The sequence below is a fragment of the Callospermophilus lateralis genome, chromosome 5, assembly GCF_048772815.1.
Source record: "Callospermophilus lateralis isolate mCalLat2 chromosome 5, mCalLat2.hap1, whole genome shotgun sequence".
Lineage (NCBI taxonomy): Eukaryota > Metazoa > Chordata > Mammalia > Rodentia > Sciuridae > Callospermophilus > Callospermophilus lateralis.
In genome coordinates, this window is record NC_135309.1 from 67,909,263 (window position 1) to 67,922,568 (window position 13,306).

The following is a 13,306-nucleotide window of genomic DNA, read 5'->3' on the forward strand; positions in this document are numbered from 1 at the left end:
ATCACCATGAGTGGAGTCTTCCTCTCTGTTCATGATGTTGCAAAGCTGTTGTTTTTGTGTGTCTTTTTGCTTTTGTGTAATAAGATCATCCTTCCATACTCAGTGTAGCTTCCCTATGGCCACGTCTTCACCTGTCTATGTCTGAGGATATCTGCTTTTCCTTTGGTGGTCACAAACCTCAATTCTGAGATTGAAAGAAGAGTGTGTATTAATAACATTGAGTAGATCCCTCTGATATGTTGGTTCCACATTTACAAACTTACCAATGAAATTCCTCCTGGAATATAGTAAAACAAACATAAAACCCCAAATCACATTTTACAAACAGATTAAGCTAATCGGATGAACAGCTGTTTTTAGTTCAATAAATTTTCATTATTAGGGAAGTTACTCAAATGAATATTTTTCATTCTAATAAATAGGTTTGTAACTCTTTTGAATTTTTAAATTGTGAATTGCTGGATTAAAACATCACAAGTCTCAAGTCATTTTCTTATAAATTGCAGATTGTATAATTTACATGTTTCAAGGGCAAATTGGGGGCATTTTTTTTTTGTGTATCTATATTTTTTCCTGTCTTGAGTCTTTTTCTTCTTTATTTCTCTAGGCGTTGACCTTTCTGATTGACCTCCAACTTGCTTTTGCTGAAGTATTAAAATTCTCTGGCTCTGCTGACTTTACTTGGGTATATTTGTAAGCCACGATCCTGGCGCTAAAGAGTTTGAGGGTGTAGTTATCTAACAGCCTGAATAAATGCCACTGTTATTTGTCCCCAAACATGCCTCCCTGTGCTCACATTGACCTTGATTTTCAGTACACCAGTGGGTGACGGAACAGTTAGCTGAACACACCACAACTGTGACTAGCAGAGCAGCAAGCCCTGTGTGCACATTGACATCTGGGCTGGAGCCTTATTTTTGGCTCCACAAGTTTGTCCTCCAAAAGATGCCCATTTGCCTTTTGATGTTTGTGTTCCCATAATCAGGGTCTTCTTTGGTTTTCTATCCTGTACTTAGCGTCTGGTGGTTGTGCCCTGAGGTCACAGTTCTCTGCTGGACCTAGCACAGCCTTTGGTTCAAATGAATGAGGAAAGCTCATGGGGATTCAGATGGCACTCCTTCTGGGCTGAAATGGGAATGAAGGGAGGGGAAGGAAAAAGGGATGGGAATGGACCAAGGGTAAGTGCAAATTGGGAAGCTCTGATATAATTTGGTGGGCTATGCCCTGCAAAAGTAGCCCTGAGGCAGTAATACAGGGGCAGGGACCAAAGAGCTGCTCCCAGTGAACCTGCTGGGTAGTGAGATTTGGAAACATCTGCTAACTAGTCAATATCCCGTGGTCCTAGTGATAAGCAGACCTATAGCTGGTATCCCTTTTGCAATCTCCTGATTTCTCCTTGGTCATCTCTGTGCTCTTTGGGCCTGGGAAGAGTTGGCTTCAGCTCCCTTCCAGGGTGATGTGAAGATTTAATAAGATAATAAACGGAATGCTCTATGCTTGGAGAGCATAAAACACGAAATAAATGTAAGTTGTTATTGGAACTAATGGTGAATAAATGTTGTTTTCAAAATGAGATGGCTTTTTAAAGGCACTACCTTTGGAAAGAGGAGTAAGCCCTTTTTTATTTTTTTTATTTGAAAATGGAAGTGGTGACTGAGCTGAAAACAATGTTGTTTTGCCAAGAAAGCATTCTATAGCATTTATGAGGAAGAGCTTTTGAAATATTATAGTGGATGACTATTGATTTTTTTTCATTTTCCTTTGTCTTTTTGGTTTGGAGTTCTGTTAGTCCAAGGTTCGGGAAGATTCAAATGTAGATGCAAAGTGGTGCTTCTAGTTTTGTAATCAGGGCTGGCTCCAGGTGAAGCTCTAGCTAGATTTAGAAACTTGTGATAACTAGTCAGTATCCTGAGGTCCTAGTGATAAGCAAACCTTAACTGGCATGCCTTCTAGAACTCCATTTTTTTGCAAAGTTCTTGTTAATCTTATAAAGCATGACCCGTTGATAATCTGGCTCTCCAGAAAACAGCAAACACTTCTCAGCAGGAATGCTATGCTGAAAAGTTTAGCAAAATTCAGGTGAGGGCCTTGTTAAATGTATGTTAGAGGAACGATCAATGGAAGTAAGAGATGAGGGAGGGAGACTTAAGGGGGTCTGAGTAATGTCAAAATTGTGTGACATTCTTTGCTCTTACAGAGCAGACATGCTAGCTAATTTTTTTTTTCTTTATTGTTGTTGTTTTGTTTTGGTACCAGGGATTGAACCCAGGGGCGCTTACCCACTGAGCCACATCCCTAGCTCTTTGCATTTTTTGAGACAGAGTCTCACTAAATTGCTTAGGGCCTCACTAATTTGCAGAGGCCAGCCTTGAACTTGCAGTCCTTCCCCCTGCAGCCTTCCGAGCTGCTGGGATGACAGGCGTGTGCCACCTGTATTACCTGGTCAATTTCAACATTTTGAGACAATAGAGAGAAACTTGGAGATGGCCCACCTCTCGGTCAGTCTGTGCATGCCACCTGGGAGCATGACTGCCATCAGAACTGATACTGGTTGTTAAGTAAAGAGATGGAGAAGAAAACTGACAGGCCAAGTTCACATTCCAGGTTTGCACTTGTGAGTATATTTTGACATGTCTTCTGTGCTCAGGTGGAGGCTTCTCCATTTCATGCATGCCTGACTTCCAGAGGGTGTGGCATCAAGAGGAGTTTTGTTGATGATTCCTAGCTAGTGTGATTTTCCCTTTAGCTCCGGAGGGATTCAGCAGCCTCTTGTGTGAAGAGAGGAAAACCTTCCAGCCTCACTTAGGTCTAGTTGGGATGGATGCTACTCCAAAAATTCTCCATTAAATATTTTAAATAACCTTTCGTATTTTTCACAGGTTTTGATTGCATGTTCATTGCAGAATAGTTACAAAATACTTGTAAGAAAAAACTGGGACATGCTCATACCCTCTTTGGCTCTGTTTCCTTCCTAGCCAGTTACCCCAGAGGAAACAGATATTTCGACCTCCATCCTTATAGGTTAGCTCTGCTTGTTGTTGCTCTTCATCTCCAGTAGAATCCCACATTTTGTTCAGCCTGTTTTGTTCACTTAGTGTTGTGTCTGGGAGCAGCACCTTGGGTGTGTCAGTAATTTGCTCTTTTTCTATTGCTGCGTGGTGTTCCTTTGTGTGAGCGGTCTATAGTTGCTGCAGATTATTTACTCATTCTGCAGAAAAATCATCCAAACATACAAACGTGGAGTTGTACTGTACACAGTATTCCAGCTTTTACATTAACTTCACACTACTTTTGGGACTAACTTTATTTATTTATATTTTTGTGGTACTGAGGATTGAACTCAGGGGTACTGTACCACTGAGCTACACTCCCAGCACTTTGTAATTTTTATTTATTTATTTAATTTTAATTTTTTTTTGCACCAGGGATTGAACCCTGGAGCGTTTAACTACTGAGCTACTTCCCAGCTCTATTTTTAATTTTGAGACAGGGCCTCACTAAGTTGCTGAGGCTGGTCTCAACTTGCAATCTTACTGCCTTAGTCTCCCAAATTCCTGGGATTACAGGCATATTCCTCCATGCCTGTAGTTTATTTATTTATCAGATATATTCATTGTATAAGATTACTAAGTATTCTAGTTATTGGGCATTTGCTCCTAAATAAAATGATGTGATGAATCGCTTTATAGATTGATGTAAGCCATCATCTAAGATTATTTTCTTAGGACATACCATATATATTTTATATTAATATTTAAAAATTTCTTTTCTAATTAGTTATACATGACAGCAGAATGTATATCATTTCATTGTATACAATGGAGCACAAATTTTCATTTCTCTGGTTATACATGATGTAGAGTCGCACCATTTGTGCAATTATACATGTACCTAGGGTATTAATGTTCATCTCATTCTACCATTTTACCTACATCCAAGCCCTCTCCCTTCCCCTCCCACCCTTTTGCCCTATCCAAGGTTCCTCCATTCCTCCCATGATCCCCCCTTATGGATCAACATCCACTTATCAGAGAGAACATTTGGCCTTTTTTGGGGGGCGTGGATTGGCATACTTCGTTTAGCATTATATTCTCCAACTCCATCCATTTACCTGCAAATGCCATAATTTTATTCTCTTTTAATGCTGAGTAATATTCCATTTCATATATTCTTTATCCATTCATCTCTGTTGAAGGGCATCTAAGTTGCTTCTATAGTTTAGCTATTGTGAATTGAGCTGCTATAAACATTGATGTGGCTGTGTCACTATAGTGTGCTGTTTTTAAGTCCTTTGGGTATAGACCAAGGAGTGGGATAGCTGGGTCAAATAGTGGTTCCATTCCAAGTTTTCTAAGGAATCTCCATACTGCTTTCCAGATTAGTTGCACCAATTTGCAATCCCACCAGCAATATATGAGTACCTTTTTCGCTGCATCCTCGCCAACAATTATTGTTGCTTGTGTTCTTGATAGCTGCCATTGTGACTGGAGTGAGATGAAATCTTAGAGTAGTTTTGATTGCATTTCTCTAATTGCTAGAGATATTGACTATTTTTTTTCATATATTTGTTGATTGATTATATATCTTCTTCTGAGAAGTGTCTGTTCAGTTCCTTAAATACATACCATATTTTACCACATAATCATGGCAGGTTTTTTTTTTTGCCAATTTCTTTCTTTTGCAAAAGAGTGGGGTGAGACCATTATGTAAAGTTATTTTTATTGTACTGATATTTCTTAAAAATTATATATTAGTAAACTATCCTTGGTGAAGATTAGAATCTTGGAATACTCAGGAATACATGTTAATGTGGTGAAATATGGTATTATTAGAAGTAGATCCTAAGGGTTCAGGGATTTTGTTTGAGATTTTCATTAAATGTTGCCAAACTGAAGCACATGCTCCTAAGCATCCCAGAAAACTCCCCAGGGGCATGGCCCTTGTCATTGTTGTATAGATCTGTACTTGAAATAATATCAAGAGCATGATATATAATTGTGGGGCACAGTGCAGATGACAATGCAGAGCCCCTACATTTCAAGACAGTGACATCAGAGTATTCAACCAAGTGTATGGCCATTCTAAATGCTGAGCCCTCTGTGACCACACAGACACCTTCTCACAAATACCACCCTGAGTGGAATGCCTTCACAGCCTGATATCTAGGGATAAGCTTCCAGTTGGGCCAGTTCACAAACCGTATGTTTTGAATCTTTGCCCATCAGCTAAGGATGCCAGTAAATTTTCTTTGAATAGACATTTTTATAGGTACTAGAATTATGGGAAAGGACATGGGTTCTGGTTAACTGGGGATTCAAATAGTGGCCTTGTGTGACCTTAAGCAAGTTTGCTTCCTTGAACCTCTGTTTTTTTCACTTGCAAAATGAGCTTAATATTATTTATCTCACAAAATTGTGAGAATTAACTAAAATGCATATTTATAAAATACTTAATACAGTGCTTTACAATGATAGACTATTAAAAAGTGTTAACGGTTATTATTATCAATTCTTAAATATGACATTTTAAGAGATGGAACAAGACAACATAAAATATATACCTGTCCTAAATTGCTGGGCTTCTGAGATTCCATCATTTGGTTTATTCCTTAGTGTTATGGTAACAGTTAGATGGATACCTATGAATCCTCCATGGGTCAAAAGATCAACTCAAGGCTGGTTTTGTGGCTCAGTGGTAGATCACTTGCCTAGCATGTGTAAGGCCCTGGGTTCCGTCCTTAGCACTGGGAAAAAAAAAAAATCAGCTCAGTGGGAACAGACTCCAGGAGATCAGGTTAGAGCGGGGGCAGGTGTGTGGTCTCACAGTTTCTCAGTGTTTGAGCATGATATGGTGGCATTGTGTGTGTGGGCGGGGTGGGGGGAGGCTGGGGTGATGGGAGGGTTCCCAGAATTGCAGGGCCTGTCATTACCTTTGTTGAAAATGGTTCTTGGTGATTGAGGGCCACTGAAAAGTTACTGAATTATAAGTGGATTGGAGTTCTTTGGAACTGGATTTGAACTGTAGGCATTTAACTTCTCAGCCTCTGTGTTTCTCTTACTATAAATTGGAACAATAAGGGGGATGATGATAGAATAGGATTATTACCAAGATTAGTAGTGTTAGTATTGTTTACTATCATTTGTTGAGTGCTTACGCATATACCTTGAGTGCTTTACACAGATTACCTTTTTCAACCTTGGGACAAATCATGAAATAGGTATTAACCCATTTTAAAAAGGAGAGCAAGCTTCACAGAGCTTCAGGAACTTACCTGTGTGGGTAGGAAAGATAAGATGTGAATCCAAGTGGTCTAATTCCAGAAACCATACCCTTAATCATTGTTCTGTAGTTCATTCTACTATATCTATCTATCTATGAATCTGTGCATACAGAGCATGTATTATATAGGGAATATTTGTTTATATTTTATTTGTAAATATAGTATTAACTTATACGTCAGGACTAAAAATTGCACAGCATTTCTTGAGCGCTCTGTAAATTTCATTGGTTCTCTGAGGAAGCAGCTTTAGAACTGGGTTTAGCCTGACAGTGTGGGGGGTGCAGACAGGAGCCAGGCAGGCTCCACAGCAGTGTCAGCCCCAGGGAACTGTGCAGGGGGAGTGAGCAGGCCTGAAGTGACCTGAAGACACTGCGTTTCCTTTGGGGCACACTGTCACTGTGGTTACAAGAGAAGGCCCCGAACACCATGATTAGAGCTGAGATGTCATCACAGCAAGAATATCTGTGGAACATTTTCCCTCCCCTCAAAGACACTTTAATTAAATTCCCATCATGAAAACAATTAGGCGAGATTTGCCATACCTACCCGGTCAATAATTCAGAGACAGGATCTCATTAAGAGTTGTTGCTTTTTCAGAAACTGCCGTTTTGAGCATTCAGAGCTGGTAGCTGCATGCTCTAGGGATTGATTCCTGATCCATATTTTCCCTGAACTTTTTTATTTTATCAAATTCAGAAGGAAAAAAAAATATTTAAATGACCTCAATGGACACTGATTGTATAAATTGCCATCCATTTTCACAAAGCTGTTTCCAGATTGGAGTGGTGCTTTCTCTGTCACAATTCCAGTGTGTTTATGTGTGTTGAGTGGGCAAAGCACTAGGTGCGACTCTCATACAGGCCCTGCTTGTGGGAGTGAGGGAGCCTCACATGCTGGTGGGTGGCTTATCCCTCAGCCTGGAGCAGGCTGCCCCCTGCTGATCTGGGAGGTGGAACTCCTGAGACATTTGGTTTACTTCCCCAACAGAAGCATTGAGATGTACCATGAATGTCTTCTCTTCTTTTGCTTCTTCTCTTCCTCTTCCCTACCCTGCCTCCTCATCTCCAGCCTTTCCTTCCTACAGGCATTGATTTTCTACCCTATGCTAGTCATTGCAATTAGATTGAGGATGTATTGAAGAAAAAATCAGATACAGCAATTTTGAAAACCATTTGGCTGTTGAAAAGTTGAAATTGTGCACATCCTATGGCCTAGATATTTGCTGGATACTCTACAGTCACTTGGGTATTTATACCTAGATACACTGTATTTTCATAACAGCACTGTTGATAACAGCCCTAAATGGTTACATCTAAATGACATTTTCATTAGAGTGACTAAATAATTTGGAGTGTTTTCAGACAATTGAATACTATGCAACAATGAAAATGAACAAACAACAGCTACATGCAACAATCTGGATGAGTTCCATGAACTAAGTCTGAGTGTGCAGGCTGTTTGCTGTGTCTACTTAGCAAACAGGCAGTGATGTGACCACTGTGTGCTTAGAACGCTGACTTTGGGCAGTGTGGAGCATAGGGTCTCCATGCTGGAGAAAAGGATCTCAGTGGGAGGCAGTTGCTGTGGTTCTTTCTAGAGAAGAATGTGCTGTGCTAGACCAGGAAGGAGCTGCAGTAAGGGGAAGAGGGCATGGATTAGTGAGGGTCATTAGGAGTAACATAAACACAATCTGGTGACTAACTGGATATCTGGATTGATTATAGAGAGAGAACCATAAGACATATTGAGGTTTCTAATCTCATAGACCAGGAGGATGGAAGTATCATTAGCAGGGATCAGAGGAGCAGTCAGGTTTTGAGGTGATCAATAATGAATTTGCACATCATGAAGCTATATGATTCTGGATGAGTTATTTAACTTCTCTTTCCCAAAGGTTTTTTTTTTTAATGTATAAAGAGAGAAAATAATTTTCATAGCATAGCAATCTCTGAAGATAACACTTTATCTAGTACATAATATACACAGTTGCTATTTGGTTCAGATATGACTTGTCCCCCAAACGCTCATGTGTAAGACAATACAAGAAGGTTTGGAGGAGAAATGATTGGGTTATAGGCTTAACCCAATCAGAGAATCAATCCCTGATGGGATTAACTGGGTGGTAGCTGGAGGCTGGTGGGGTGTGGCTGGAGGATGAGGCTCCTGGAGGGCATGGCTATGGGGTTTATATTTGTATATGGAGAGTGAAGTCTTTCCGCTTTCTGATCACCATATGAGCTACTTCCCTTTGCTATACTCTCCTGCCATGATGTTCAGCCTCACCTCGAACCCCGAGGAATAGAGCTGGCCTTCTGGGGACCAAGCCCTCTGAAACCGTGAACCCTCAAACTTTTTCCCCTCTGCAATGGTTCTGGTTGGGTCCTCTCGTCACAGCAGTGCAAAAAGCTGACTAAGACAGTAACTATGAAGAGGAGTCTCCCTGTGTGTGCAACAGCATAAATGCAGTGCCATTCTCCCTTCAGGATTAACAGAGATGAAAGAGAGGCGCAGGGAAACCCGACTTATCCTCATGTCTCTTGAGTGAAGTACGATATACTTCAAGTGTGGGTGGGAAGAACAAGTCTTAGGACAAAAGGCACAAAGAGCTGAGATTACATAGTGTGGGGACATGAAAGCCAAGAGGTGATGTAAGGAGATTTTTAAATGAAAGGCAAGCTCAAACTTAGTGTGTAGTTTTGCTGAAAATGGTGCTTGGTAGCACAGACCCTTTTAAAAAGCAATGTTTTATTTATAAAAATGATGCACAAGACCTTAACTATTTATTTTTTAATTGCCAGAGTAATACATATTTATTATAGAAAACTTGTAAACAAACGAAAGGAACTGAACACCTATAAATAAATTGCACCTATCTTTCTAATGCCTACAGGTTCTGTTCACTGGCACTCCAGCTCTGTTCATTCATCTATCTATCCCTGCATCCCTCCATCATTCATTTCTCTCTCTCTTTCTTTTACAGAGATAAAATTAAACTGTATGTCATGTGAACTGCTGTGTTTTGCATAGAAACTTTCAAGGAGGCTAATGCTGCTGAGAGAGATTTGGGTTAGCTCTATGTAGTAAGAAGAAAACATCCAATGTGCTTTGTCAATGAGTTATTGAGGGAGAAAGCAACATTTTCTACTTTGACAGTCTTAAAATGTAATAGGATAAATTCTCTTCTCATTGATGGCAAGGGTATGACCCCGCTTTACTGCCCTGCTATTCTCTGATATGTGGACAAACCCTGAGAGTGCTTTTCTAAGGACTTACTTCTCCCAAAAGTGGCAGAAAGAAATATTGGTTAGAATATGATGTAAGAGAGACTTTTTACTAATCCCTCACCTACACTTGCCTTGAGGACTGAAGAGTTCATCTTTCCCGAGAGTGTGAGTCTGCTCAACTTTTCATTTTTAAATATTAGAATCACTGTAAAATTCTACTCTGACTAATCCAGAATAAGGAGGGGGAAGATTAGTGTCACGAGGATATAGTTTTACATGAGCAAATCATTTTAAATAGGTTTAAATCTAAGAAGCTGCTTAGAGTGAAGGCATTTATGTCAGATTGGATGGGATAACTCTGTGTGTGTGTGTGTGTGTGTGTGTGTGTGTGTATGTGTGTGTGCGTGCTGTGTGCATGTGAGAGTGAATGGGGAGGCAAGGATGAAGTGAGAGAGAAATTCTGAACTTTTTTACATTTGCACGATTTCAGTATATAGACTATTAATATTGGAAGGTCTGGTTTAAGGGGTTATAATAGCTCTTTTGCTAAATTTACAACTTGTTGGATTCATTATCTTCTCATGTGTATTTTTTCTTTTTTTGGTGTATCAGAACCTGTGCTTCTGTAAACTTGCATCCCTAAATGAGTAGAAATATGTAGACACACATACTGGAGACCTGGCTCTCATTTTTTATAGGGATGTAAGAAGGTAGGGAGAATACTTTCTTTGTTGAGTATTTTTGATTAAAAAGATATTTTTTAAATTAATGAATTTTACAAATGTTCATTGAACTTGAGTATAAGCATTGTGTTGCAGATGGGGAATAGGAGATTTAAAGTATTAAGGAGTGAGAACTAGCTTTTTAGTCATTGGAGCACATGTAACTGTTCATCTGTGTCTATTACTTGGTGAACAAAGAAGAAAGTCCCTGTTACCTTCAGGATAACTCCTCAGCCAAACACCATTTCAGTATGATTCCCAGTCATCCTTTCAGCTTCATCTGTTAACATTTTCCATATTTACCTTTTGCTCTAGTCCTTTATGGGGAGATTATGGGAAGGATTTATGAAGTCCTCAAACATCTGTGGTTCTTCAAATTTCACAACTCCTTACCTGGGTCCTTGTGGTTTTCCTCTGATGGAATGCTTTGCTTGTTTGCTGACCCTTACTCACAAAATCTCTTCATATTTTCTGCTAAACAGTGAGATCCTGGAGAACAGCTGTCATTTCCTTCACTATGGCCTCTAGAACTCAGTATAATGCTTAGCATAGAGAAGCCACACAGTCAGTGTGTTGAACAAATGAATGAATGAGGAGAAAGTAATGTAATCCAAATCTCTAGTGGTGATGAATACATACAGCTTTTGTGTATCTGGGAAAGTCTTAATTTCTCTTTCATTTTTGAAGGGTAGTTTTGCTGAATTCTCGGTTTGTGGTTTTTTCTTTCAGCATTCTGACTATATTATCCTTTTCTCTTCTGGCTTTTAAAGAAGAGAAAAATTCATTGAAAACCCTATGAAAGGGGGCTGTGGTTGTGTCTCAGTGGTAGAATGCTCACCTAGCACATGTAGGGGCATTGGTTTTGATCCTCAGCACCACATACAAATATATAAATAAAGGTATTGTGTCCAACTACAACTAAAAATATTTTTTAAAAACCCTATGGAAGCTCCCTGTATGAGCTGATTTTTTTCTTGCTGTTTTTGATATTTTTTTCTTTGTGACCTTTGACAGTTTGATTATACTATGTCTTGGTGTGCATCTCTTTGGATATAAGCTAATTGGAACTTATTAACCTTTTTGAATTTGTATGCCCATTTCCTTTTTCTAATCTGGGAAGTCTTGGCCATTATTTCTTTATATAGCTTCTTTGCCTTTTTCTCATTCATGTCTGTTTCTGAGACTCCCATAATGTAAATTGATCCACTTGATGATATTTCATATGTCTATTAGGCTGTCCTCATTTTTCTTAATTCTGTTTCTTTTTGCTTCTGTGACTTAATAATTTCGAATGACCTATCTTCAAGTTTGCTGATTCTTTTTTATTCTTGATCTAGTTGCTATTGAACCCCTCAAATGAATTTTTCAATTTAGTTGTTATATTCTTCAACTCCTGAATTTCTGGGTTTCTCTTTGTTGCTATTCTAATTTTGTTAATGTATCAGTTTTCTGATTTCATTTAGTTGTTTCTCTGTGTTCTCTTTTAGCACACTGAGCATTTTAAGATAATAATTTCAAATTCTTTTTCATGTAATTTCTGGATCTGTATTTCTTCAGGGTCAGCTGCTAGAGATTTATTTGGTTCTTATACAGGACCATGTTTCCTTGTTTCATTGTGTGCTTTTCTAATTTTGTTGATATTTGGGCATCTCATCTCTTTCAGTCTTTATGGATTCACTTTGTACAGTAGAAGTCTGTACAATCAGCCAAGTTAGAGATTTTAAGAATCTTCCAAACATTCTCTGAGGATGTGTCTTCCTGGCTTTTGTGTGTATTTCCTTACTTAAAAAGAGACCTCTGATATTATCAAGAGCCCATAATCCCTTGTTCCTTTTGGTATCTATCTGTGGTACTTCAGAGTCTCTAGTGCTGAAACGAGTTGCCATGTTTGCTTTTGTTCGCTGTGGCCACCAGGCATCCAAAGTAGACTGTTGTTCCATTCAGTAACTTAGTCATGCCTTTAGGAAGTACCCTGTAAAGACAGAAAGTAACTCCTCTTTTTTCCCTCCTGAGGGAGAAATGAGGGATTGGGAGTTTACTCCTGATTGTGCTATTCTGTGCTAGGTGTGAGGGTACAGTCATGAGTAAATTCATAAAAAAATTCTTATCTGCTTTGATGTGGCTTTTCTTGGCTTTTCACTCACTTGGGGTGCTGCCAACTCTTAATTGGTTTCTGGAGTTCTTACACAGTGAATTTGGTTTATATGTTGTTGTTAAATCAAAGTCTTCATGGTGGTATGAGGGCTTGGGGCTTCCTATTCAGCCATCTTACTTATATCACTCTTAAAGGGAATCCAAATCTGTTTTGTGAGATGGAGATAATTAATATTGTAGAGCTTTGATAATTAGCATTTGTATAGATGGAAGCACATCTGTTTTCTCCCCCACCTTTCCAGTCAAGGATTAAAGAAGTCATTCCAGACTTCTGACTTTGTAATCTAGTGTCTGTCTCTCTTTAGTAATAGTGGTTAACATTTAGTAAATGCTGATTATGTGTCAGTCATTTTTCATATTCCTATTATATGTAATAACTCACTTGTTATAATAGTTTAAAAGGAAGATAGTATGATTTCTCCCATTTTACATGTAAGAAAACTGAGTGGCAGAGAGTCTATATAATTTATCTAAGGTCATACAGCTGATGATTATCTTAGACTCAATTTTCAAAAGGCATTAAATGGATATTTTGCATCATTAAGTTAATATTTTTAAGATTAGAATGGTGTTGTTTATATTAGTCAACTTTAAGCAAAATCATTTGTTGCAACAGGCAATTATTCAATTATTATGGATATTATTTTGTGTTGATTATAAGTGTAATTACACTGCTGAAAATATCTATAATTTACATATCCAAATGTAGAATGACATCAAAGTTGTATTTTTTGCAGGACAGAATTCATTCAGAGAGGCAGGATTTCAATCACAGGGGCTGGATTTCTCAACTGTATTTTGGAAACTTTTGCTGGCACATTCTTAAGACAGGGGGCACAGAAGGTAAGCTTGTTTCCACTTTGAACCAACATTATTTTAAAAAACTATAGGGATTCCAATAGGGCCTTGAAAATGATTTAACAAGA

At 38.7% G+C, this 13,306-nt stretch overlaps 1 protein-coding gene across 1 annotated transcript in view; it reads left to right on the top strand.

The window, feature by feature from the left end:
* The window catches only part of Prelid2 (PRELI domain containing 2), a 77,864-nt gene that overhangs the window by 25,322 nt on the left and 39,236 nt on the right, over nt 1–13,306 (top strand). The window contains exon 5 of the mRNA XM_077109386.1: nt 13,118–13,223. Coding sequence (XP_076965501.1) covers nt 13,118–13,223 — 106 coding nt within the window. The remainder of the gene's footprint in view (nt 1–13,117; nt 13,224–13,306) is intronic.